Below are 25663 nucleotides of genomic sequence, written 5' to 3'. Positions count from 1 at the left end.
TTTGCTAGCCCAAGCTAGTTCACTCTGATTACCCTTGGGGCGTTCAGGCTCAATCCTTACTCTAAGCAATGCAGCCCGCGCCTCCCTGCCCAGCCCCCACCTGCCAGTGGCCGATGCAGGCGTCTGCGCTGCTTCTCCACTGGGGTAGTTACCGTTGGGCTCATAATCTGTGGATTTTAATTATTTATTTATTTTTCCTCCCTGTTATGTTGCCCTCTGTGCTTCCAAGGCTCACCACAGACTCGGCAGTGAGAATGTTTCCTGCTGTTTGGAAACTTCTCTCTCTTTAAGACTCCCTTCCCAGTCGGAGCTCTGTCCCTACCTCTTTTGTTTCTTTTTTTGTCTTTTATATTTTTTCCTACCTCCTTTTGAAGACAATGGGCTGCTTTTCTGGGTGCCTGATGTCCTCTGCTGGCATTCAGAAGTTGTTTTGTGAAATTTACTCGGTGTTTAAACGTTCTTTTGATGAATTTGTGGGGGAGAAAGTGGTCTTCCCGTCCTATTCCTCTTCTGTCTTAGGACCGCCCCCCCTATACTTTTTCTTTTCTGATTCTTTTTCCCCTGTTATTTCCTGATATCTCTTGGACTGATAAATCTCATCCTCTAACTGATTTGGATGGTGCTGATTTTATTCCTAAGTCTTTTTAGTGGGAATTTTTCTATTTGTAATGCATATAGTTGTATTTGCATTTCAATCAACAGTTGCAATCAACATGAGAAACAAAATATTGTCTGCCATATTAGTTAACAAAAGGCATTAACAAGGGACAGTCATCAGTGATTATAGCCCTCCACAGTGAACTGTGAGCCCTGAGACAACCCAGGATGTGAAAACACAGAATACTGGCCCCAGATAGCTGAAATGCCTATCAAAAGAATGATTTCAATGAGTCAAGACTCTTGTATCTTCCTATATATGGAGAAGAGTTAAATTCCTTAACTTGAGATGTCTGGTTTTCTTTGCTTAACAATAATTTTTTTTTGACATTTAGATTACCTGTCCTTTGTTGTGAAACTCATATAGCCTGGCTCCCCCTCCTGACCTCTTTGGAGCAGTTTTCACAGGTTTATTTGAGATACTGCCTCCTGGGCTTGAAATCCTAAGAATATACACTGAATAAAACATGTGGACTAAAAAAAAATATTCACAGCCTAAAAGTTGATAGTTAGGTTCTATTCAGTGAAAACTTTTAGGACTCCAAGCCCGGGAGACAGCATCTCAAGTAACCCTGAGAGAATTGCTTCAAGGAAGCTAGGGGAAGAATTAGGTTATATAGAATTTTGCAACAAAAGGCAGGTAGTCTGAACATCAAAAGATCATTGTCAGTGAAAGGAAATCACATATCTCAAGGAATTTAGCACTTTTCTATGTATGGGAAGATATGAGAGTCGGTTCACTGAAATAAATTGTCTGATGTGCACCTCACCTGTCTAGAGCTAGTATGCTGTGACTTCACAAGACTCCAAGTTTTCTTAGGGCTCACCATAGGGAGTGGCTGCAGTCTGAGGGCTACTATTTATAGATGGTGGGTATTCTTTCCTTTCCTGAGTTCCCCGAGGGCTCATCCCCGAGGGCTGTGATTGCTGATGACTGGCGACTGGGACATCATTTGTTTACTGATATGGCAAGAAATATTCCAGTTTTCAAAGATAATTCTCAACTTTTAGGTTTTGTGATTTTTTTTTTCAGTTGACAAATAGCACCCATTTTAGTAAGTTTAAGAGAAATAGGAGTATATCTAAGAATAGTATACAGATCATGGATTTTCTGAAAGACACCATGAGTAGGGGTTTTCTTCATGAGACCCGTAAGTTCTGCTGCTTTGCCTGGACTTCCTCTCCCATTGTTGGATCCTGAGTATCTGGACCTCTGTCACTTTGCTTTGAGCACACCTTGTTACACTGATCAAATCTCCAAGCCTACCTCTCAAGTAAAAGTGTCTGGTTGGAGGAGGCCATGTCACATGCCTATTTATCTACAAAGTGGATGGGGACAATGAGGTTGCCTTCTGCTTTGGGGACCCAGAGCTCATGAAGCAGACTTCCCCAAATATAAGAGTTCCTCAGAGCCTCCTTTAATACCTACTTAAATGCTTTCATTACAATGCGTTCTGTATTTCCAGTGCAGGGCCTTACTTGTCCTTGGGTACCATAATAGTTTACACATAAGTCTGCTAAAGTAGTCATCTGCTAAAGCTGCATTGTCTTATTTACTAGCATTGTGCCTGGTACAAGGAAGATGTTTAGCAAGGGTTTTAATATGACTAAACAGGTACATAAGTTGCAATAGGTTAGTTTTTCCATAGTAAAGCTTTCTTTACATCTCCCTTGGCGTATCATCCTCCAGCAACTCTCTGTTATTTTCATTGAGGGAACTGAGCATCTCAGTGCTCACTATGTTTCTGAGAGTCACAGATAATATTGCCATACCATCTCTCTGCCAGGCCTCCTTGCCACCTGAGACATAACCCCATCTCTAATTGGGCTGGTGGCACTTTCCTTAGCATGTTGTTGGGCATCTTGTAACTTTGCCTGCAATATTCTTTGCTGCTGGTAATATCTATTCCTCTCAATTCTCTTCTTCAGTGTCCAAAGAGCTGGTTTTACCAATATATAGCTCTCTATGTTCCCCCAGAGGGAGGTTGTTTCTTCTCTGGATTCTTCTTTCTGGTATCCACTGTCATTGTGGGCCAAAGACACCAGAGGCTGGTGTAATGTGTCAGCACTGGGAAACTCTGGTGTGCCCTGAGAAGGCCTTGGGAATAGACAGATGTTATGAATGAGTTAGTGTTGGAGACACTGCAAAGTTCAGCAGATGTGAAGCTGAATCTGGCCTCTGTACCCCAATACCAAATTAAATCTCAGAGACAGAGTTTTGGGTGAAGTATTACAGAAAAAAATGTCTTTATTGCTTTGTCAAGCAAAGGGGGCAACAGCAGGCTAATGCCCTGAAAACTGTGTGTCCCAATACACAGTGGAGGTTGTATGGGAGGAGTTTTATAGTCAAGGGATGGTATTGCTGATCATGGTGCTTGCAGGACCTGCATTTCTTTAACTGAGAGATCTTCTGGCATCAGTGATAATGGGCAAACTGACCTTTGGAATGAACACTACATAAAGTAGTTAACATCTTCCACTTGGTGGGAGTTTTAGTTTGGCTGAAGAAGTAAGAAATGTTGTTAGGTGTATCCCTTGAGGGGCAACCAGAACCCTGGTCCAAGGCTGCACTATTTCTTGAATGCTCCTCCATTATCTCTATATCCCCTACCCTCCCTGATTAGCAACTGTTTGAACCTGCACTTTGGAACCCAGGGAATGGGACAGAAGGGTTTTTGTGCCCCAGAGCTCCACAGGGTCCTGCTCAGTCAGTTTCAGAAGCTCTGCTTCCCTTGGATATTACTTCCTGACTACCACCCTGTGGATTATAGGTATTCATCACTTTTCCTTCCTTGCTGCACACCTTGTGGATATGGGATTTCCTCAATTTCAGCCCCCCAATTGTCTTTATTAAAAATCTGTGTGTATATAGATATCTCCCACTAGTTCTTGCCTCTGACAGATGCAATGAAATGAATGTGTCCTGGGGAGGTGATTTAGGTTTCCTGCCTGAGAGGATAACTCCTGCCCATTTCACATCCCTTCTTCCAACTAGGAGCATCTTCACTCTGCACAGTTGAGAGGTCCTCTGAATTTGGGGTGGGTTGAAGAAAGGGGGAATTGGGTTTTGTATGAGTTATCAGTGGGCATCATTGTCCCTCTGCACCTCTGGCTGGAGTAGAAAGAACTCCAATGCCTCATGCTTTGCATTAGGGAATCTTTGTGGTCTGGGCTGTCTTACATGGACCTACAGAGTTTGGGCATTCTTAGAAGGGTAGTGCATCTTCTACTCTATAAATTATGATTTCTTGAGCTATTTCTGGGGCCAGATCCAACTAAACACCCCTTAGAGTACCTAGTTCTTACTGCACCAGTCTTGAGGAGTGGCATGATCAAGGTCTGGCTTCTATATGCATTTTTATTTTGGTGAAATTCCCACATTCTCACTTCTGCTATTTTCCTGGAGGACTGAACAAGGAAACCCAAGAACATACTATAGAAATGGCAGATCAATCCAAGGGTAGAGATAGGTTTGCCCACTTATGGCTATTATACATGAAGAGAAAACACAGGAGCAGTGACTGGACCTTCTGCTGCCTGGCTTGCAGAACTACCTGTGTTTCGGTTAAACCTGATTCTGCTGTAAGAATACAGCTTTAGGCAGGATCATTCTTCAGGTCAACAGCATGCATGTTCATGAGATTTAACAAGTGTGGAAATTTTATTTAACAGGGTTAGAAAACTGGCAGATATTGTCACCATTTCCAATGACTGGAAATGCCAGCCAATGTCTTGGTTGAGGGGTAGGGTCTCAGATGATGGCTCTTGATCAATTCGTGTGGAAATATTTCAATGTTTTAAAAATATTTCCATAGAAGAAAATCCCTTTGATATCTGCCCACCTCTCCTTTTCTCCTCTTCTCTTATCTACAGTTGTCAGGGAGTTGTGGGAGCTACATGTGAGCCCAGATTTGTTTTTGTGAGCAGTTATTTTAGTCTTCCCAGAGCACTGCCTTAGAGACTGTATGGGAAAACTAAAATACACTGCTAATGACTGAGAATTCCCTGACAGTCTTTCTCAACTTAAACCTATCTTTTCAGCCTCATTTGCTTAAATAAGAAGAATTCTCAGATGATTTTCAAATTAAAATATGACTATTCCTGTTCAGGATGTTGAGTTAAAAATTGGTAATTTATGCATGATAAATTGAATATTTCCTGAAATGAAATATTTTGAGATATGGAATATTTCCTGCCATATCAGTAAACAAGGATGTCATAGTCATCAGTGTGAGTCAGTGAGCTTTGAGGAAACTCAGGAAAGAAAAGAATATCTGTCATTTAGCAGCCATCAGACTGTAGCCACTCCTTAAGGTGAGCCATGAGGAAACTCAGGTTGTGAAAACACAGGATACTGGCCCCAGATAGGTGAGATGCATATCAACAAAATGATTTCAGTGAGTGCAGACTCTTGCATATTCTCATACATAGAAAAGTGCTTCCTAATAGCTCAGTTGGTAAAGAATCCTCCTACAATGCAAGAGACCCTAGTTTGATTTCTGGGTTGGGAAGATCTGCTGGAGAAGGGATAGGTTACCCATTTCATTATTCTTGGGCATCCCTTGTGGCTCAGCTGATAAAGAATCCACCTGCAATCCAGGAGACCTGGGTTCAATCCCTGGGTTGGGAAGATCCCCTGGAGAATGGAAAGGTTACCCATTCTAGTATTCTGGACTGGAGAATTTCATGGACTTGTACAGGCTCAGTAGTTTTGGCACATGGGCTTAGAATTCCCATGGCATGTAGAATTTTCCCAGAGCAGGGATGAAATTTATATCCCCTGCATTGGCAGGTGGATTCGTAACCACCAGACCACAAGGGAGTGTGTGTATGTGTGTGCTCAGTCGAGTCCACCTCTTTGCAAGCCCACGGGCTATAGCCTGCCAGGCTCCTCTGTTCATGAAATTTTCCAAGCAAGGATACTTGAGTGTGTTGTCATTTCCTTCTCTAGGGTATCTTCCTGACCCAGGTATCGAAACTATATCTCCTGTGTCTCCCACAGTGACAGGCAGATTCTTTACTGCTGAGCACCAAGTCCATCTTTTTTCTTAATGTAGTCATTTGTTGTTATAAACTTCCTCTTAGAATCATTTTTTCTGTATCTAAAAACTTTTGGTGTTCTGTGTTTCCATTTTTGTCTAGATTTTAAAAATTTCCCTTTTGATCTTCTTTGACCCACTGATGCTTCAGGAGCATGTAGCTTCATTTCCAACATTCATTTCTGTATTTATGAGTTTTCCAGCTTTTTTCCTGTTATTTAGTTTCACACCATTGTAATTAGAAAAGATAATTGATATGATTTCACTTTTCTTAAATTTCTTAAGACTTGTTTTGTGGCTTAACATATGATCTGTCCCGGAGAATGCTCAGAGTGTGCTTGAGAAGAATGCATTTTGCTGCTATTGGATGGAATGTTCTATATATGAGTGTTGAATGTGAAAGTGAAAATCACTCAGTTGTGTCCAGCTCTTTGTGACCCCATGGACTATACAGTCCATGGAATTCTCCAGGCAAGAAACTGGAGTGGGTAGATATTCCATTCTCCAGGGGATCTTCCCAACCCAGGGACTGAACCCAGGTCTCCCTCATTGCAGATGGGTTCTTTACCAGCTGAGCCACCAGGAAAGCCCAATACTGGAGTGGTTAGCCTATCCCTTCTCCAGTGGTTCTTTCTGACCCAGGAATTGAACTGAGGTCTCCTGCATTGCAGGTGTATTCTTTACTAGCTGAGCTACCAGGGAAGCCCATATGACTGCTAGGTCCATTTATTTAAAAGTGTAGTTCAGGTCCATAGTTCCTCGTTGATTTTCTGTCTGGATGATCTGTTTATTGATTAAAATAAAGTATTGAAATACACTGATTTCTTAATATTTGCTTTATATAATTATGTACTCTGTTGTAGGGTACAGATATATTCACAATTGTAATAATCTATGGATGAATTGACCCCTTATATAATGGCTTTTTTTGTCTCCTAACCATTTTTTACTTAAAGTCTCTTGTCTGATATGAAAAAGCTACTTCTGCTCTCTTTCTACTTGTATGGATATCTTTTCCCATCACTCTACTTTGAGCCAATATATGTCCTGTGGTAGCATATAGTTGGGTCTTTTTTTTTTTTTTTCAATTCCTTCAGTCACTCTGTGCCTTTTGATTGGAGAATTTAATCCATTTATATTTAAAGTAATTTTTAAAATAAATCTATATAGTTTTATTAAGACAAAAAACTGACAGTGTTGATATGAAGTTTACATTTAAACAACTTTTCACAAAAACCTAACACAGGCCTAAAAATTACAATGGAGTTCTAGATGCAGATCAAGATGATGTCAACAACTGATGGATCTCATGACTCAAGACAGCGTTTTGGATTTTAGTTAGTTCTTAGGATTAAAAAATTTGTTTTGTTTTAAAGTGAACCACTGCCCCAGTATGAATATTTATCTTCTCCTGAGACCAGGGCTTTTGAAATCATTCAACTCTTGAACTTGTGCTGTCAGTGACTGAACCCTGCCACCAATGGTTTCAAAGTTCAAAAAACAGAGGCTCCAAGAGTTTTCCACCCTATGAGCACCGGCCCTTGTCTTTCCCTACTCACTTACCTCCTATACCACTCTCTGCCCTTCCCTAAATACTTCACCAGTGGCTTGGATGGAGAAGCTGATATTTGTAACTTCACAATAGGAAAAGAAAGGGTCTTCTTGTCAGTTTCATGAGTAGCACCTCTAAGACAGAATGATCTGCCTGTGTATACACTCCAGTAAGACTTATCCTCCTCAACCAGTTTCCATCCCCCAAATGGCAGCTTTGGTAGCTTCTTATTCCTTTGTTGGGAACAGCATTAAGCTCAGGCAGGGAATACCTTGGCTTCTAAGTTTCAGGCATTCACAGATTTTAAACAGTCTCTCACAGTCCTCATTTAGGTTGCCAATGACATTTTTTGAAAGGATACAATATTCTGGACACAGAACCCAATCATCATTAGTTGTTCTTTCCTTTGTTTCACCGTTTCCCCAAATTTTAACAAAAATGATCCTAACCCATCTCCCTCCTTTCCCACTCCACCCCACCCACCCCAAATAATACACCAGTAATAGCCAAAAACTACACACATGCTACGCTGTAAAAATGCAGAGTTAACACTATCGGGAAGAAGGCTGTGTGGGTTGAGATGATCTTTGAAGATCTACAGTACCTCTTGCTCTCCCACATCCCATTCTGCGTTTTGTCCTTCATAGAAGGCCCTTTGCTTTTTTTTAAAGCAAAGTTCAGAACGGGTTGCCTTGAAACACTGACCCTCCTTCCCCTCCACCGGGATGGGTGTGCAAACTGTACAGCATGGAACGGTTTTGAAGCCCTTGGGCTGCTGTAGGGCACAGAAACTATACTGGCTCTTCAAAGGACATCTTCTCAAGCCACCTTTATGGTGTCAAGACAAGGAGAACTCCTTCTTTCCCCACTTGAAACCCACAGTCAGATGTGACAGGGGCTGGTATTCAAGAAAGTTAATTCTTATCATCTTTTTTGTCATCATCCTCTGAGGGGTAAGAATGCCACGTCAGCCTTTCCTCATAGAAGGATATGACAACCTGCGGGCACTTGACATTGGCTTCCTTGGCAGGGACCAGATCAGCCTCATCAGAGTTCTTCCATTTCATTAGGAACATGAGTTCTCCACTGGAGTCCGTAGCTCCAATAATCCTCTCTGGTTCCAAACCCCGGGCAAAGCTTCGAGGCTTTTCTGACTCTTCTTTCTTCTTCTTTGGTTTGTTCTCCTCCCCCTTATCTTCCGAATCAGAATCAGCTTTGCGTTTGCCTCCCTCTGATTTATCTGTCTCGTGTGCTGTTTTCTGTGACTGCAGAAACTCAGCAATGAGGTCAGGGCAATCCAGGTTCTCTTCTGGTTCCCATGTGTTATCCTCATCTGAGAACCCCTTCCACTTTAGGAGATACTCCACTTTGGCCTTTACCACTCGACGGTCTAGAACTTTTTCCACCACATATTCTTCTTCCTTTTCTTCTAGCACCTCCTCCACTTTCTTCTTGTTTTGTTTTTTCCCCATAGTGCCCGCCAGCTTTCTGGTATAAAGGATGACGCTGGTAGCATTGTCTTGGTCTGCTCAGGCTGAAGGGCGACGCGCAAATGCTCGGCCCATCCCAAATCGCTTCAATCTCTGGCTCCGGACTCGCCGCCCTACCCTCTCCATCTTCTCGCGCTCTTTGCCCTCTAAAGTAATTTTTGATAGGAGGACTTCCCAGGTGGCTTATTGGTAAACAACCCACCTGCCAAGCCAGAGACGTGGGTCCAATCCTTGGCTCAGGAAGATCCCCTGGAGAAGGAAAAAGCAACCCATGCCGATATTCTTGCCTAGAGAGTCCCATGGATAGAGGAGCCTGGCAGGCTACAGTCCGTAGGATTGCACAGTCAAATATGACTGAAGCGAACTTGCATGCATGCACATGGTTTTTTGCTGTCTGTGATTTTGGGTAGTCCTTTCCAGATGTGTTACTGTTGGAGCCCTCCTCCTCATGCTCTTTACAGAGGTCCATACAAGGCAACTGCCCCAAGGCAGAAGGTCCAGGGGCCCCTCTTTAAATTCTAATGGGCTGAGGTATCTACCAGTGATAACATGGAACAATATCTCCCGAGCATACTGGAAACAGGCCCAGAGATTATGTGTTCTTCTGGGCTTCATTATCAGCATGAGTCAAAAGGGGGCCTGTTTATGGAACACAAATTTCTCAGAGAAAGGTTTACCTGCATGCAGTTTGGAACCAGAAATCAAGTCTAGCTTGGCTATTTAAAAGATCTGCATCTCTCCAAGTCTTGATGTCCAATCTATCGATTGAGGGAATAGCAATCACACCTGGAGGATGTTTGAGAATGAAATAAGATGATGTATTCATAGAGTTAATGTAGGAAGTGGTCCACTTCAGGGCTAATATATACTGGTTAGATGTTTTAGTCCCAAGCACTGTGTGAGATTCTATGCAACTTCACCCCATGTAGGATCCACAATTGCTTGGGGCAGCTGAAGAGGAGGACCAGTTGGTCATGTGGCTGGAAACAAAGACTTAATCATAGGCTCAAGCTCAAGTTTTTTGATTCTAAAGTTTGCTTAGGTTTCCTTTTGAACGTCCTGTGCTCTGTTCAGTTTGAGTGCTAAAAAAATGCTTTGGATTTTGCAAGTTGGTCACAGAATGGGTAACTCCTCTGGGCTTTCATGGACATGAGGTAAGTGTCTTTTCCTCCACAGATTCCCGTGCTCCTAAACCTGAGCAGAGACCCTGAGGTCAGCCTGCCTGCTCCACCACTCATGTATGCCCTGGCCCTTGGTTCCTGTCTGGGAGGTAAGCGGGTATTGGATTTGAGGGAGGGCCCCCAGACACTATGGTGAGCCTGAAGTGATGATTCAGTTCAGTTTAGTTCAGTTGCTCAGTCGTGTCCAACTCTTTGCAACCCCATGAATTGCAGCATGCCAGGCCTCCCTGTCCATCACCAACTCCCAGAGTTCACTCAGACTCACATCCATCGAGTCAGTGATGCCATCCAGCCATCTCATCCTCTGTCGTCCCCTTCTCCTCCTGCCCCCAATCCCTCTCAGCATCAGAGTCTTTTCCAATGAGTCGACTCTTCTCATGAGGTGGCCAAAGTACTGGAGTTTCAGCTTTAGCATCATTCCCTCCAAAGAAATCCCAGGGCTGATCTCCTTTAGAATGGACTGGTTGGATGTCCTTGCAGTCCAAGGGACTCTCAAGAGTCTTCTCCAACACCACAGTTCAAAAGCATCAATTCTTCAGTGTTCAGCTTTCCTCACAGTCCAACTCTTGCATCCATACATGACCACTGGAAAAACCATGGCCTTGACTAGACGGACCTTTGTTGGCAAAGTAATGTCTCTGCTTTTGAATATGCTATCTAGGTTGGTCATAAGTTTCCTTCCAAGGAGTAAGCGTCTTTTAATTTCATGGCTGCAATCACCATCTGAAGTGATTTTGGAGCCCCCCAAAATAAAGTCTGACACTGTTTCCACTGTTTCCCCATCTGTTTCCCATGAAGTGATGGGACCAGATGCCATGATCTTAGTTTTCTGAATGTTGAGCTTTAAGCCAACTTTTTCACTCTCCTCTTTCACTTTCATTAAGAGGCTTTTTAGGAGCATCAGGAGGCTCCTCTTCACTTTCTGCCATAAGGGTGGTGTTATCTGCATATCTGAGTTCATTGACATTTCTCCTGGCAATCCTGATTCCAGCTTGTGCTTCTTCCAGCCCAATGTTTCTCATGATGTACTCTGCATAGAAGTTAAATAAGCAGGGTGACAATATACAACCTTGATGTACTCCTTTTCCTATTTGGAACCAGTCTGTGAAGTGATGATTAATGAATGCCAAATTGAAAGTAAAGTAAGAATAAGTAAAGTAAGAATAGTTCATGATTTCCTAAGTGGAAACCTATCTTCACCTTTGACTGGCGAGTTCTAGCCCTACTCAGTTTCTCTGCAAAGTGTGTTACTTTCCATTCTCTGCAGAACTGCCCCTGACATTCTAAGCCTGTGGCTTGAGGATGGTCATTACTGACATCTCAAAGTTAATGTCTTCTCACACTGCATGCAGATGTGGCTTAGTGGCTTAGGTTTAGAAGCAGATTTTGAATCAGAAACCATCCTTAGTGGCAACTTCTTATTCCCTCTTTTAAGGAATGTGTGTTGTGGGTGATGGTGGGTAAAGTGATGAATGTGTGAGCTAAGAAGTAGAGACTTTAATGTAATAATAATAAGAAAAATTTTTTAAAGTTTTTTCTTGGGCTGAGAGAGTGTTTTGTCTTTTGGAGACATTAAAAAGTCAATTAGAAGAAGCGTCAGGAGAGACTAACCTCTGGTGAGTAAACACGGGGGTTTGGATGTGATTGTATTTGGAAGGAGACCTAATCATCTTTGGGAACACAAGAGGATTGTGAAAAATCTTAGACAAACACAATAGATACCTTTAAAATTTTTGTTTTTGCTTCCAGGTATGCTTAGATAATCTATCTTTCTTTGTTCTTTGATTGGTCTTTAACTATTAAATCAACAACTTTGTTTTTAGTGTATCTTCAAGTTTATAGAGGGGGACTAATGCCATTCAATGAAGTTGTTATAATCTGGAGACAGCTAGTTCACCTAATTCAGCGACTGAGGACTCAAATTCTGAGTTTAGACTTGTTAAAATGGTCCCCATCTGAGATCAGCAGCACGAAAAGCAACACCTGCATTCACAACCACATTTAATCAACTGCATTCACAACCACATTTAATATCAGTGATAGAAACAGAATCCAGAGACACCAGGAAATATGTCCACTGTGTGGAATTTTGTTCATTAAACCTTATTGAGCATCTTCTACTTTTATATGGTGACATTGTCTTCCTGAGTGGGGAGACAGTCACCTAAGTTAGGATTGCAATATAAATGGATCCTCTCATGGCCATGTACATAGAGTGCTCAGGGAGCACCATGGAGGCTGGAGGAAAGTCAGGAATGGCTCTCCAGAGAGGGAAGTTTTGGGCTGCTTCTCAAAGAATAAGAAGCCTCCTCGACTGGTTCTTATTCACCCAGAACATGTAGAATGAATAGAATAGAGGGGATTATCAAGGAAAGAAGTTAACATGGACCACTTACATGGCTAATAACCCAAAATATGATTAAACATTTGGTGATTGAGACTCTTTTTAAAATTTATATATTTTTAATTGAAGGATAATTGCTTTACAAAATTGTGTTGGTTTCTGCCATACATCAACATGCACAACCATAAGAGTACATATGTCCCCCCTCTTATGAACCCCCTTCCCACCTCCCACCCCATCCCACCTCTCTAAATTGTCACAGAGCTCATATTTGAGTTCCCTGTGTCATATAGAAAATTCCTACAGGCTATCTATTTTACATATGGTAGTGTATATAGTTCCATGCTACTCTCTCCATTCATTCCACCCTCTCCTTCCTTCCTTTCCTGTGCCCACAATTCTGTTCTCTATGTCTTTGTCTCCACTGCGGACCTGCAGATAGGTTCATCAGTACCATCTTTCTAGATTCCATATATATGTGTTAATATACCATATTTGTTTTCTATTTCTGACTTACTTCACTCTGTATAATAGGCTCTAGGTTCACCCACCTCATTAGAACTGGCTCAAATGCTTTCCTTTTTATGACTGAGTAATATTCCAGTAATATTTTATATATGTACCATAGCTTCTTTAATCATTCATCTGTTGATGGACATCTAGGTTGCTTCCATGTCCCAGCTATTTTAAATAGTGCTTCAATGAACGTTGAGGTACATGTTGCTTTTTAAATTCTGGTTTTCCCTGGGTATATGCCCAGTAGTAGGATTGTTGGGTCATATGGTCATTTTCTTCCTCGTTTGTTAAGGAATCTCCATACTGTCTTCCATAGTGGCTGATAAGTTTATATTCCCACTAACAGTGCAAGAGGGTTCTCTTTCCTCCACACCATCTCCAGCATTTATTGTTGTAGATTTTATTTTTTTGCTGAATGTATGTATTTTCTTTTAAAAATATATTTATATATTTTAATTGGAGGATAATTACAATATTGTGATGGCTTTTGGCATAGATCAACACGAATCAGCCATAGGCATACACGCGTCCACCCCATCCTGAACCCCCCTCCCACACCCCTCCTTACCCCATGCCTCCAGGTTGTCACAGAACACTGGTCCTGGGTGCCCTGCTTCATGCGTCCAACTCACACTGGTCATCCATTCTACATATGGTAATGTACATGTTTCAGTGCTATTCTAACCCTCTCCTTCTCCCACTGGGTCCAGAAGTCTGTTCTTTATGTCTGCTGTGTCTCCTTCTGTACATAGGATCATCAGGACCATCCTTCTAGATTCCATGCTGCTGCTGCTGCTGCTGCTAAGTCGCTTCAGTCATGTCCGACTCTGTGCGACCCCAGAGACGGCAGCCCACCAGGCTCCGCCGTCCCTGGGATTCTCCAGGCAAGAACACTGGAGTGGGTTGCCATTTCCTTCTCCAATGCATGAAAGTGAAAAGTGAAAGGGAAGTCGCTCAGTCGTGTCCAACTCTTAGCGACCCCATGGACTGCAGCCCACCAGACTTCTCCATCCATGGGATTCTCCAGACAAGAGTACTGGAGTGGGGTGCCATTGCCTTCTCTGCTAGATTCCATATATATGCATTAATATATATCAGTTGTCTTTCTCTTTCTCACTTACTTCACTCTGTATAATAGGCTCTAGGTTCATCCACCTCATTAGAACTGACTCAAATGCGTTCCTTTTATAGCTGAGTAGTATTCTGCTGTGTATATGTATCACAACTTCCTTATCCATTCATCTGCTGATGGACATCTAGGTGGCTTCCATTTCCTAGCTAGTGTAAATAGTGCTGCGATTAACATTGTGGTATATGTGTCTGTTTCAATTTTGGTTTCCTCAATGTATATACTGAGCAGTGGGATTGCTGGGTCATAGAACAGTTGTATTCCCAGTTTTTTAAGGAATCTCCACACTTTTCTCCATAGTGGCTGTGCCAGTTTGCCTTCCAACAAACAGTGCAAGAGAGTTCCCTTTTCTCCACACCCTCTCCATTTATTGTTTGTAGACTTTTCGATGATGGTCGTTTCTGACCATTGTGAGATGATACTTCATTGTCGTTTCGATTTGCATTTCTCTGATAGTGAGTGATGTTGAACATCTTTTCATGTGTTTATTAGCCATCTATATGTCGTCTTTGGAGAAATATCTGTTTAGGTCTTTTGCCCAGTTTTTGATTGGGTGTTTGTTTTCTGGTATTGAGTTGCATGAGCTGCTTGTATATTTTGGAGATTAATTCTTTGTTGGTTGTTTCATTTGCTTTGTTTTCTCATTTTCTGAAGGCTGCCTTTTCACCTTGCTTATAGTTTCCTTCATTGTGCAAAAGCCTTTAAGTTTAATTAGGTCCCATTTATTTATATTTATTTTTATTTCCATTATGCTGGGAGGTAGGTCATACAGGATCTTGTTGTGATTTGTGTCAGAGTGTGTTCTGCCTATGTTTTCTTCAAATAATTTTACAGTTTCTGATCTTACATTTAAGTCTTTATCCATTTTGAGTTTATTTTTGTGTATGGTATTAGAAAGTGTTCTAGTTTCATTCTTTTACATGTAGTTGACCATTTTCCCAGCACCACTTGTTGAAGAGACTGTCTTTTCTCCATTGTATATTTTTTGCCTCCTTTGTCAAAGATAAGGTGTACATAGGTGTGTGGATTTATCTCCAGACTTTCTATTTTGTTCAACTGATCTATATCTCTGTCTTTGTGCCAATACCATACTATCTCGATGACTGTAGCTTTGTAGTATAATCTGAAGTCAGGAAGATTGATTCCTCCAGTTCCATTCTTCTTTCTCAAGATTGCTTTGGCTATTTGGGGCCTTTTGTGTTTCCATACAAATTGTGAAATTATTTGTTTTAGTTCTGTGAAAAATACTGTTGGTAGTTTGATAGGGATTACATTGAATCGATAGATTGCTTTGAGTAGTATACTCATTTTCACTATATTGACTTTTCCAGTCCAAGAATATGGTATATTTCTCCATCTATTTGTGTAATCTTTGGTTTCTTTCATCAATGTTTTGTAATTTTCTATATACAGGTCTTTTGTGTCTTTAGGTAAATTTATTCCTAAGTATTTTATTCTTTTCATTGCAATGGTGGATAGGATTGTTTACTTAATTTCCTTTTCTGATCTTGCATTGTTAGCATATAGGAATGCAAGGAATTTCTCTGTGTTAATTTTATATCCTGTGACTTTACTATATTCATTGCTTAGCTCTAGTAATTTTCTGGTGGCTTCTTTAGGGCTTTCTATGTAGAGGATCATGTCATCTGCAAACAGTGAAAGTTTTACTTCTTTTCCAATCTGGATTCCTTTCATTTCCTTTTCTTCTCTAATTGCTGTTGCTAGGACCTCCAGAATTATTTTGAATAGTAGTGGTGAGAGAGGGCAGCCATGTCTTGTTACTGATTTTAGAGGAAATGTTTTCAAATTTTTGCTATTGAGGATAATGTTTGCTGTGGGTTTGTCTTATATGGCTTTTATTATGTTGAGGTATATTCCTTCTATGCCTACTTTCTGGAGAGTTTTATCATAAATGGGTGTTGAATTTTGTCAACAGCTTTCTCAGAATCTATTGAAATAATCATATGGTTTTTATCTTTTAACTTATTAATAATGTTGTGATAGACTTGCATATATTGAAGAATCCTTCATCCCTGAAATAAACCCGACTTGATCATGGTACATGATCTTTTTAATGAACACATTAAAAATTTTGTTTGCTAGAATTTTGTTGAGGATTTTTGCATCATGTTCATTGTGATATTGGCCTGTAATTTTCTTTTTTTGTGATGTCTTTGGAATCAGCGTGATACCTTGTAGAATTAGTTTGAAAATATTCCCTCCTCTTCTGTTCTTTTGGAAGAGTTTTAGAAGGATAGGTATTAGCTCTTCTTTAAATGTTTGAAAGAATTCACCTGTGAAGCCATCAGGCCCTGGGCTTTTGTTTTGGGGAAATTTTTTTCATCACAGTTTTGATTTGATTGTTTGTAATTGGCTTTTCATAATTTCTGTTTCTTCCTGATTCACTCATGGAAAGTTGAACTTTTCTAAGAATCTGTCCATTTTCTCTATGTTTTCCATTTTATTAGCATATAGTTGCTCATAGTAGTCTCTTATTGTCCTTTGTATTTTTGCATTGTCTGTTGTAACTGCTGCTTTTTCATTCCTAATCTTGTTGATTTGGCTTTCTCCCTTTTTTGCTTGATGAGTCTGGCTATTGGTTTGTCAAATTTGATCTTCTCATAGAACAAGCTTTTAGTTTCATTAATCTTTACTATTGTTTCCTTCCTTTCTTTTTCATTTATTTCTGCTCTGATCTTTATGATCTCTTTCTTTCCACTCAGGTTTTTTTTTTGTTTGTTTGTTTGTTTTGTTTTTTTTTAGCAGCTATGTGATGTTTTTCTTGTTTCTTGGGATAGGATAGTATTGTTATAAACTTCCCTCTTAGAACTGCTTTTGCTGCATCTCATAGGTTTTGGATTGTCATGTTTTTGTTGTTAGTTGTTTCCAGGAATTTAAAAAATTTTCTTATTTCTTCAGTAACCTATTCATTAAATGTAAATGTATTGTTTAATCTCAATGTATTTGTGTTTTTTACAGTTTTTCCCCCTGTATTTGACATCTAGTTTCATAGCATCTTGGTCAGAAAAGATGCTTGATATGATTTCACTTTTCTTAAGTTTACTGAGGCTTGATTTGTGACCCAAGATGTGATCTATCCTGGAGAATGTTCCATCTACACTTTAGAAGGAAGTGTATTCTTCTGTATTTGGATGAAAAGTCCTGAAGTTATCAATTAGGTCCATTTGGTCTTATGTTTCATTTAATGTTTGTGTTTCCTTATTAATTTTCTGTTTTGATGATCTGTTCTCATTGATGGAGATGGGTCTTCTCTCTCTGAAGGGCAGCACTGTGTCTAGAAGTAGGTTTTGGGGTGTCTATGGGTTAGATATGGCTTTTGGCAGCCTGTCTGCTAGTGTGCACTGTTGTGTTTCTGTTTTATTGAAGGATTGTGTGGGGTATCTGGGCACTGGTGCTTGCTGGCCTTTGGGTGGGCTTGGTTTTGGTGTTGAGATGGAGGCCTTTGGGAGGACCCTCATCTATTAATGTTCCCTGAGGTCATGAGTTCTCTATTGGGATTGGGATTGGGTCTCTCATCTCAGGGGTCCAGGCTCAATGCATACTGAAGCTCCAAGACCTCACAAGCCACACAGCACAAAAAACAAGTTTCCAGTACTCTTGGTGAGGGCAACACTCTGCAGCCCAGAACACCCAGCAAGGCTTATACCAAAGTCCTCTAATGTTTCTAGGAAGGTCTTTTGACCTGTTTTGGGCAGCATGGGGTTAATTCAATCTCAGATATGGCCTTATTCCAACTTGCAGTTGCTCCTAATGTTCACAGTTGCCCCTGAGGTCCCCAGTCTGTTCCCCACCTGGACATGAGGGGACAAAGATCAAGGCTCATTAGGACTCTTTCACTCTCTTGGGCTCGAGAAAGGGGAGGGTGTGACAGCCACATATGTGTTGTGCTGGAGCGTGGCTGTTCTGCTCTGTTGGATATAGTTACAGTCTAAGATAGATTGTGAGTTCTTCCAGAGGAAAGGGGCACAGTTTGTGGTTCCCTAGAAAGACCTCAGCTGTTAAAGCTCCCAGCAAGTTGCGGGAAGTAACTTGTACCTGCTTATAGCCTGGAGGTAGCTGCAACATCTGGGATCAGGACCACATCCATGGTGTTTTGTCTGCTGCCTGTAGCACCCCTCCTGGCTTTGGCAATGCTAGTCATGTCTATTTCCTCAGCCTTGTTTTAGTAGCCCTCTCAGTGTATCCTCATAGCCGCTAGCCCCCTACCTCTCCCTGGGATCTTTACTCAGCCTCTGGCCCGGGATCCACCCTCTGCTGCAGGCCAAGATTCTTAGCCACTCATCCCGGTTCCCCACCCTACCCTCTGGTCTGGGCTTAGGCTTGTGAGCTGCTTATGGGCTGAGAAGCTCTGTTGGGCAGCTTTCTGTGTATTTTGTCTTCTGAGCCCCACTGCTACATGGCACTCTGAGGTTCCACAGCTTCCTCTTGGTCCCACCTGAAAGGGGATTTCCTAGTGTGTGGAAACTTCCTCCTTCATGACTCCTTCCCTCCCTGGGGGCACAAACTCCTGTCTTGAAGTCCTCTGTCTTTCTTTTTTTAATGTGTTTCTTTTGTCCTACCTCATTCCAGGGAAATTAGCTTGCCTTTTTGGAGGCCTGGGGTCTTCTGTGGTCATTTAGAAATTGCTCTGTAGGAGTTATTCCATATTTTGATGAGTTTTTTTTTTTTTTTTTAATGTATTTGTGGAGAGCAGCCGATCTCTGCCATCTTCTCCGCCCCCCCCCTCTTTTTTTAGCTTAAAAAAAAATTTTTTTTTATTGACATATAGTTGATTTGATTGATTTCTTTAATGATCCATTTGTAGTTTAATAGCATGTGTATTGGGGCTTCCCTTGTAGCTCAGTCAGTAAAAAATCTGCCTGCAGTACAGGAGACCCAGGTTCGACCCCTGGGTTGGGAAGATCCCCTGGAGAAGGAAATGGCAACACACCCCAGTATCCTTGCCTGGAAAATCTCATGGACACAGGAGCCTGGTGGGCTTCAGTCCATGGGGTCGCAAAGAGTCAGGTACAACCGAGCCACTAACACTTACTTACTTAACATATGTATAGCCTCAAAGTGTTTGTGTTTTTAACAGGTTTTCTCCCTTTAATTGATTTCTGATCTCATAGCGTTTTGGTCAGGGAAGATGCTCTATATGATTTCTATCTTCTTCAATTTACCAAAGATTGATTTGTGATCCAGATGATATCTATCCTGGAGAATGTTTTGTGTACACTTGACTATATTTTGCTGCTTTTGGATGGAATTTCCTATAAATTAAGTCTATCTATTACATCTATCTGGTCTAATATGTCATTTAAGGCTTGGGTTTTTTAAAAATTAATTTTCTGTCTGAGTGATCTGTCCCTTGACATATGTGAAACTCTCAAATCCCCTATTATTGTGTTACTGTCAATTTGCCCTTTTATGACTGTTAGTGTTGCCTTATCTATAGATATGCTCCTGTGTTGTGTGCATATATATTTCCCACTATTTTATCTTCTTCCTGGATTGATTCCATAATAATTATGTGTGTCCTTCCTGTCTCTTGTAACAGTCTTTATTTTAAAGTCTATTTTATTTTTCTGATACGAATATTGGTATTCCAACCCTCTTTTGATTTCCATTTGCCTGGAATATCTTTTTCCATCCCCTCACTTTCAGTCTGTTTCCATAGGCCTGAAGTGTGTCTCTTATAGATAGCCTATATAATGGTCTTTGTTATATCCCTTTTAGACAGTCTTTTGGTTGGAACATTTAATCCATTTACACTTACGGTAATTATCGATATCTATGTTCTTATTTTTATTTTTTCAATGGTTTTTGGTTTGTTTGTTTTTTTTTTCTTCTGTTCCTTTTTTGTTCTTTTCTCTTGTGGTTTGATGACCATCTTTAATGTTGTTTAGTATTGTATTTGAGTTGCTTTTTCCTTTATGTATGTGTTTCTACCATAGTTTTTTGTTTGCATTTCCTGTAAGATTTTGCTATAGCAGTATGTGTATACTCATTTCTTTTCATTCTTTTCTCTCTCTCTCCACACACACACACACACACACACACACACACACACACTGGTTCCAAATTGGGAAAGGAGTGCATCAAGGCTGTATAGTGTCACCCTGCTTATTTAACTTACATGCAGGGTACATCACATGAAATGCCAGACTGGATGAAGCACAAGTTGGAATCAAGGTTTCAGGGAGAAATATCAATAACCTCAGATATGCAGATGACATTACCCTTATGGCAGAAAGCAAAGAGGAACTGAAGAGCCTACTGATGAAAGTGAAAGAGGAGAAAGGAAAAACTGGCTTAAAATTCAATATTCAGAAAACAAAGATCATGGCATCTAGTCCCATCACACAATGGCAAATAGATGGGGAAACAACGGAAACAGTGAGAGACTATTTTTTGGGGCTCCAAAATCACTGCAGGTGGTCACTGCAGCCCTGAAATTAAAAGATGCTTGCTTCTTGGAAGAAAAGCTATGACCAACCTAGACAGCATATTACAAAGCAGAGACATTACTTTGCTGACAAAGGTCCGTCTAGTCAAGGCTATGGTTTTTCCTGTGGTCATGTATGGATATGAGAGTTGTATCATAATCAAAGCTGATGGCCAAAGAATTGATGCTTTTGAACTGTGGTGCTGCAGAAGACTCTTGAGAGTCCCTTGAACTGCAAGGAGATCAAACCAATCAATCTTAAAGAAAATCAGACCTGAATATACATTGGAAGGACTGATGCTGAAGCTGAAACTCCAATACTTTGGCCACCTGATGCGAAGAACTGACTCATTGGAAAAGACCCTGATACTGGGGAAGATTGAAGGTGGGAGGAGAAGGATACAACAGAGGATGAGATGATTCAGTGGTACCACCGACATGCATTTGAGCAAGGTCCCGGAGTTGGTGATAGACCGGGAAGCCTTGGAATCACAAAGAGTTGGACATGACTGAGCAACTGAACTGACTGATACATACATGTGTGTGTGTGTGTGTGTGTGTGTGTGTGTATTTATGTTATATATGTGTGTTAAGTTACTGGTTTCTTATTTTTAAATGGAGTTCCCATTTCCTATATTTGTACTTTCTTCATAGTTCCTGGTTTTGATATTATATTTGTGTATGGCTGATTTCTGGCTTTTTGCTTTTACTGGTGAGCTTTCCTATTTGTGATTTCTTGTTTCTAGTTGTGGCCTTTTTTCCCTGCCTAGAGAAGCTCCTTGCCTTGGTGGTGCTGAATTCTCTTGGCTTCTGCTTGTCTTTAAAGTTTTTTTTTTTTTTTTTTTATTTCTCCCTTGAATTTGAGTAATAACTTTTCTGGGTAGAATATTCTAGGTTGTAGGTTTTCCCCTTACATCACTCTGAATATATCATGCCACTCCCTTCTGGCCTGCAGAGTTTCTGATGAAAATTCAGCTGATAGCTTTATAGGAATTCCCTTATATTTTATTTGTTGCTTTTAATATTTTTTCATTGTATTTAGTTTTTCTGAGTTTAATTAATATGTGTTCTGGTATGTTCCTCCTTGGATTTATCCTGTATCTTCATTTCCTGGTCTTGTGTGATGTTTCCTTTCACATTGTATGGAATTTTTGGACTATAATCTCTTCAATATTTTCTTAGGCCCTTTCTCTTTACCTTTGTCTTCTGGGATCCCTATTATTCAAACGTTGGTGAAATGCACCAAACAAACAATGTTGTGTCTTCATTTCTTTTCATTCGTTTTTCTGTATTCTGTTCCATGACAGTTATTTCCATGGAAGAGGGTCTGTTTTCCAGTTGGAGTAGAAGCACTGAGAGTTGTGTTCCATGTGGCTTTATTGCCCTGAAGTGTGCGCTCTGTTCCTAAGGAGGTCAGCACGAGGGGAGTGAGCCCTGTATGTGCACATCAAGTCTATATGCCACCCGTGCAGCCATTTGCAGTTCTGCCAGAAGCAGCCCAAGGTTGTGTCTCTTGCTCTGTTGTATTCATCCCAGACCTCTTGCTAGGCTGTTGCTGGGGGGCAAGGTTTTGTGACTGCTGGTCTTCCCACTGGGGCCTAGGCTGCCTCTGTGGTGGGACTCTCCAGGACCTGTCTATTCCAGATCTAGCTCTAAGCTGTACTGGAGGTGGGCAGAACTGAAGGGCTCCTACTGGGAAAGGAATTACTTTGTACCACACTGTAGGGACTCTCCATGGTAGATAAGTGATTCTGTGATGCCACCAACCAGCTGCTTTATGCATAAACAAAGTCCACTGCTGCCAAATTTGCCATGGTCAAGGTCACAAGCCTGTCAACACCGGAGCTGTGCAGTGCTGTGAGCATGCTGACAGTAACGTTCCTGTGGGCACTTATCCTCTAACCTGCATGTGCTAATGGTGGTGCTCCTATGGCAGACTTATGCCCAGCTCTGTGTGTGCTAATGATGGACTCTGAGTTTTGGCCTGGACTACACTCCAAGCCCTCTGGAACTAGACCATATTCTCTCTCAGGGTCCTTCTGTTGAAGCCTGTGTTTCATTGCCTAGCTGGGCAGGGCACATTAGAAACCCTGCCCAGTGCCTTTTTGGGGTGGGAAGTGGCATGAGGTAGCAACTGATACATGTACAGCAGCTGATACACATGCACTCCTTGCAAGTAGAGTTCATGCCCCTCCTGTCCTAGAAGACCTCTATGAAGGAAAGGGGGGGTTCCCAGGGGGAGGGACCACCTGTGTGGACCTTTCCTCTTTTACAACTTCCTTCCAGAGGTGCCAGGCTCATTCCAATGCCTTTTGCCCCGTCCTGCTCGGTTACATGGGAATCATTCCTGCTGCTTCAGTTGTGTAAGAGATCTCGTGTTAGCTTTCAGTTGGTTTTCTGTGAAATTCGTTCTACATGTAGATGTATTTTTGATGTGTTTGCTGGGGGAGGTGAGTTCCATGTCCTACTCCACCATTTTGATCCAAAAAGAGTATTTTTCGAATATTAATCCTTAACATGAGAGAAAGAAAGTGTTGCCTTTTATTTTTTAGAGCTCACTCAAGTTCTTGAATGTGACCCTGAATTATGTGTGAAATTCTCTTTTGTCCAGAAGGAGAGTTCTCAATGTTAAATCCTGGAGTAGCAATTTTTGGGATGCAAAGCAGATGCTACTCAGCTACTGAGGTGTGTGCTCTGTGATGGAGGCTGGCAAGGCCCTCTGAGGAACATTTGCATGTCAGCATGTTGCTTCTCCGTGCCTGGCTTTCTTCATGGGGACACTGAGGATCTCAGTGCTCAACCCTCTGAGCATTTTCTCTCTGCCTGTCTGATCTCAAGCCCGCTGCACATCTCCTACATTGTGCCGTGTCTTTGGTAACAGGCTTCCTGTGAGCCCCTGAAGAATATGAGCCGATTTCCATGCGGAATGACCTGCTAGGGTGAGAGGGAGAGCCTGCCTAGGGTTAGGCAGTTAGGAAGAAGCTAATGGAAGTCTGGGGTCGGGGGAATGTGGGAGCCAAGGCAGATCTCAGAACTAAGATGGTAATCCAGACTCAGTTCTGGTCGTAAAAAATAGATAAACTTTGGGGACTTTTAGGATGGGTCTACTTCCAAACTTGGAGAAGGCAATGGCACCCCACTCCAGTACTCTTGCCTGGAAAATCCCGTGGATGCAGGAGCCTGGTAGGCTGCAGTCTATGGGGTCGCTAAGAGTCGGACACGACTGAACGACTTGACTTTCACTTTTCACTTTCATGCATTGGAGAAGGAAATGGCAGCCCACTCCAGTGTTCTTGCCTGGAGAATCCCAGGGATGGGGGAGCCTGGTGGGCTTCCGTCTATGGGGTCGCACAGAGTCGGACACGACTGATGCGACTTAGCAGCAGCAGCAGCAGCTTCCAGACTCATTCAGGTTGTTGGCAGAATCCAGTTCCTTGGATGTGTAAGACTGGATATCCCATCCCTTGCTGGCTGTCAGCTGAGGCTGCCCTTAACTCCTAGAGGCCTCTCTGGTTATGGCCTTTGGACCTAAATCTCAGAACCAGCAATGTTATATGGAAGTCTCATGGTGGGAATTCTTCCACCCCCTTGGATCTCTCAAACTCTACCCTGGGCTCCCTCCAGCTCTCCTCTATGATCTCTCCTACCGCTGTATTGCTGCAGCTCCCTGGAGTCTCCAGGATCTCTATGACTCTTCCTCTGCGGCTTCTCTTCTGCTTCTAGCTTGAGAAAGTTCTCTACTTTTAAGGGTTCATGTGAGTCAGTTGTGCCCACTCAGATAACTCAGAGTAATCCCACATCTCAAGATCTATAACCTGAAATACTTCTGCAAAGACCTTCTTGCCATACATAGTAACATAATGACATAAGCACATGTTCTGAGGACTAAGGTGTAGGCTTCTCTATGGGGCTAGGGGGTGTCATCATTTTACTACCTGGAACAAGGCAACATCTTATAGTCTGGACTGTCCACCACCCAGGGTCTATGCCTCCTTTGTTGCCACCCTAAAATCTGTCCTGTCCAAGCAGTTTGAATGTTGGTCTGCCATGCCCTCCCCTGCTATGGGGCAGCTATCCCTCTCCCCTTGGTGATGGGCATTCCCCTCCTGACCTCCCACCTCTATTGCACCCTTCCTAAAATTCTGGGTGGGTCCATACACTTTGAATTACACTGAGGAACAGGAGGATTGTCATGAAACAGACCATCAGAAACATGGTGAGCACAGCAGACTGGGGCTTGGGCTTGGGCTTGTGGGGTTCAGAGCTCTGAGGAGACCCTGAATATTTTTATTAAGCTCTTAAGATCCAAAGTCTTATATTATTGACATGTCAAATATATTTAATCCTTAGAGCAAGCATGTAAATGGATGTGGTGTGCTATTTCAGGAGTTTTCATGGAAACTAGGTTGAACTCTTATATGGAATAAAAGCAGAAAGAGTGAAGTAAAACTTTGTGAGCCTTTGCCCTGCCTGCCTATGGACCTGGTAGTTGTGTTGGATGCCTATGTATATTTCAGGACAGTATAAGGAGTAAGTGGAGGGGGGACAGGATAAACCTCATAGGTGACACAGCTTATTATTTATTCCTTACTTCTCTCCATCCTCCATATTCCAGTGTGGAGTTCTGGGCCAACAGCACCTTGGGGCACAGCTTCCTTGATCCTTGCCCTCCTGCTCTGCTGTCCAGTATTAAAAAGTTACCCCTCAGGCCAATAAGGGCTGTTGGCAGTTGCAGATTTGTGTTTCACAATTCATAGTCCTCAGCGATGCACAATGCCAGAACCGAACTAACTTGGCTTAGCCTGGGTTCTGCACCCATCCCCAAACACTGACCTCTGTGGTTAGTGGATAAAAGATCCCAAAGGTGTTCACCTAGTAGATTCTACCCTTCCGTGATCTCATCTCTCTGTTGGTGTCAGGCTTGAGTTACATCCCTCACTGAGGCCACACTTGTGTATGTGTGTGCATGTTAGTCTTCCTGAAGATCATGCATTCTGTCAAAAAGGCCCACCCAGAGAAGCATCATATTATCCTGGTTGCTTACATCCATCTTTCCATACACACAAAGGATTTCCTGGTACATGTCCTGACCTGGAGTCCTAAAGGTGGTGGTTTTCATTTGAGATGAGAACCTCCTTGCATTTCTTATGTTGACTCTACTTTCATTTCCTCTGGAAGATATATGCCACCATGGCATGGTGACTTGCTAGTTCTCCCTAGCATTTCTTCTTTCCTATCACATTCAACAACAATCAGATCAGATCAGTCGCTCAGTAGTGTCCGACTCTTTGCGACCCCATGAATCGC

At 41.9% G+C, this 25663-nt stretch overlaps 1 protein-coding gene and 1 pseudogene across 3 annotated transcripts in view; one reads left to right on the top strand and one right to left on the bottom strand.

Moving 5' to 3' along the window:
- The window catches only part of OCA2 (OCA2 melanosomal transmembrane protein), a 285968-nt gene that overhangs the window by 257063 nt on the left and 3242 nt on the right, over nt 1-25663 (top strand). For 2 of the 3 annotated variants that reach the window (XM_027554353.1, XM_027554352.1), the window contains one exon: nt 9915-10008. The exons of the other annotated variant lie outside the window; for it this stretch is intronic. In XM_027554353.1, coding sequence (XP_027410154.1) covers nt 9915-10008 — 94 coding nt within the window. The remainder of the gene's footprint in view (nt 1-9914; nt 10009-25663) is intronic. 3 annotated transcript variants of the gene reach the window in all.
- On the bottom strand, nt 7908-8735 carry LOC113900571 (annotated as a pseudogene).

The sequence above is a fragment of the Bos indicus x Bos taurus genome, chromosome 2, assembly GCF_003369695.1.
Source record: "Bos indicus x Bos taurus breed Angus x Brahman F1 hybrid chromosome 2, Bos_hybrid_MaternalHap_v2.0, whole genome shotgun sequence".
Taxonomy (NCBI): Eukaryota; Metazoa; Chordata; class Mammalia; order Artiodactyla; family Bovidae; genus Bos; species Bos indicus x Bos taurus.
This window is presented reverse-complemented; position numbering and strand designations above follow the sequence as displayed.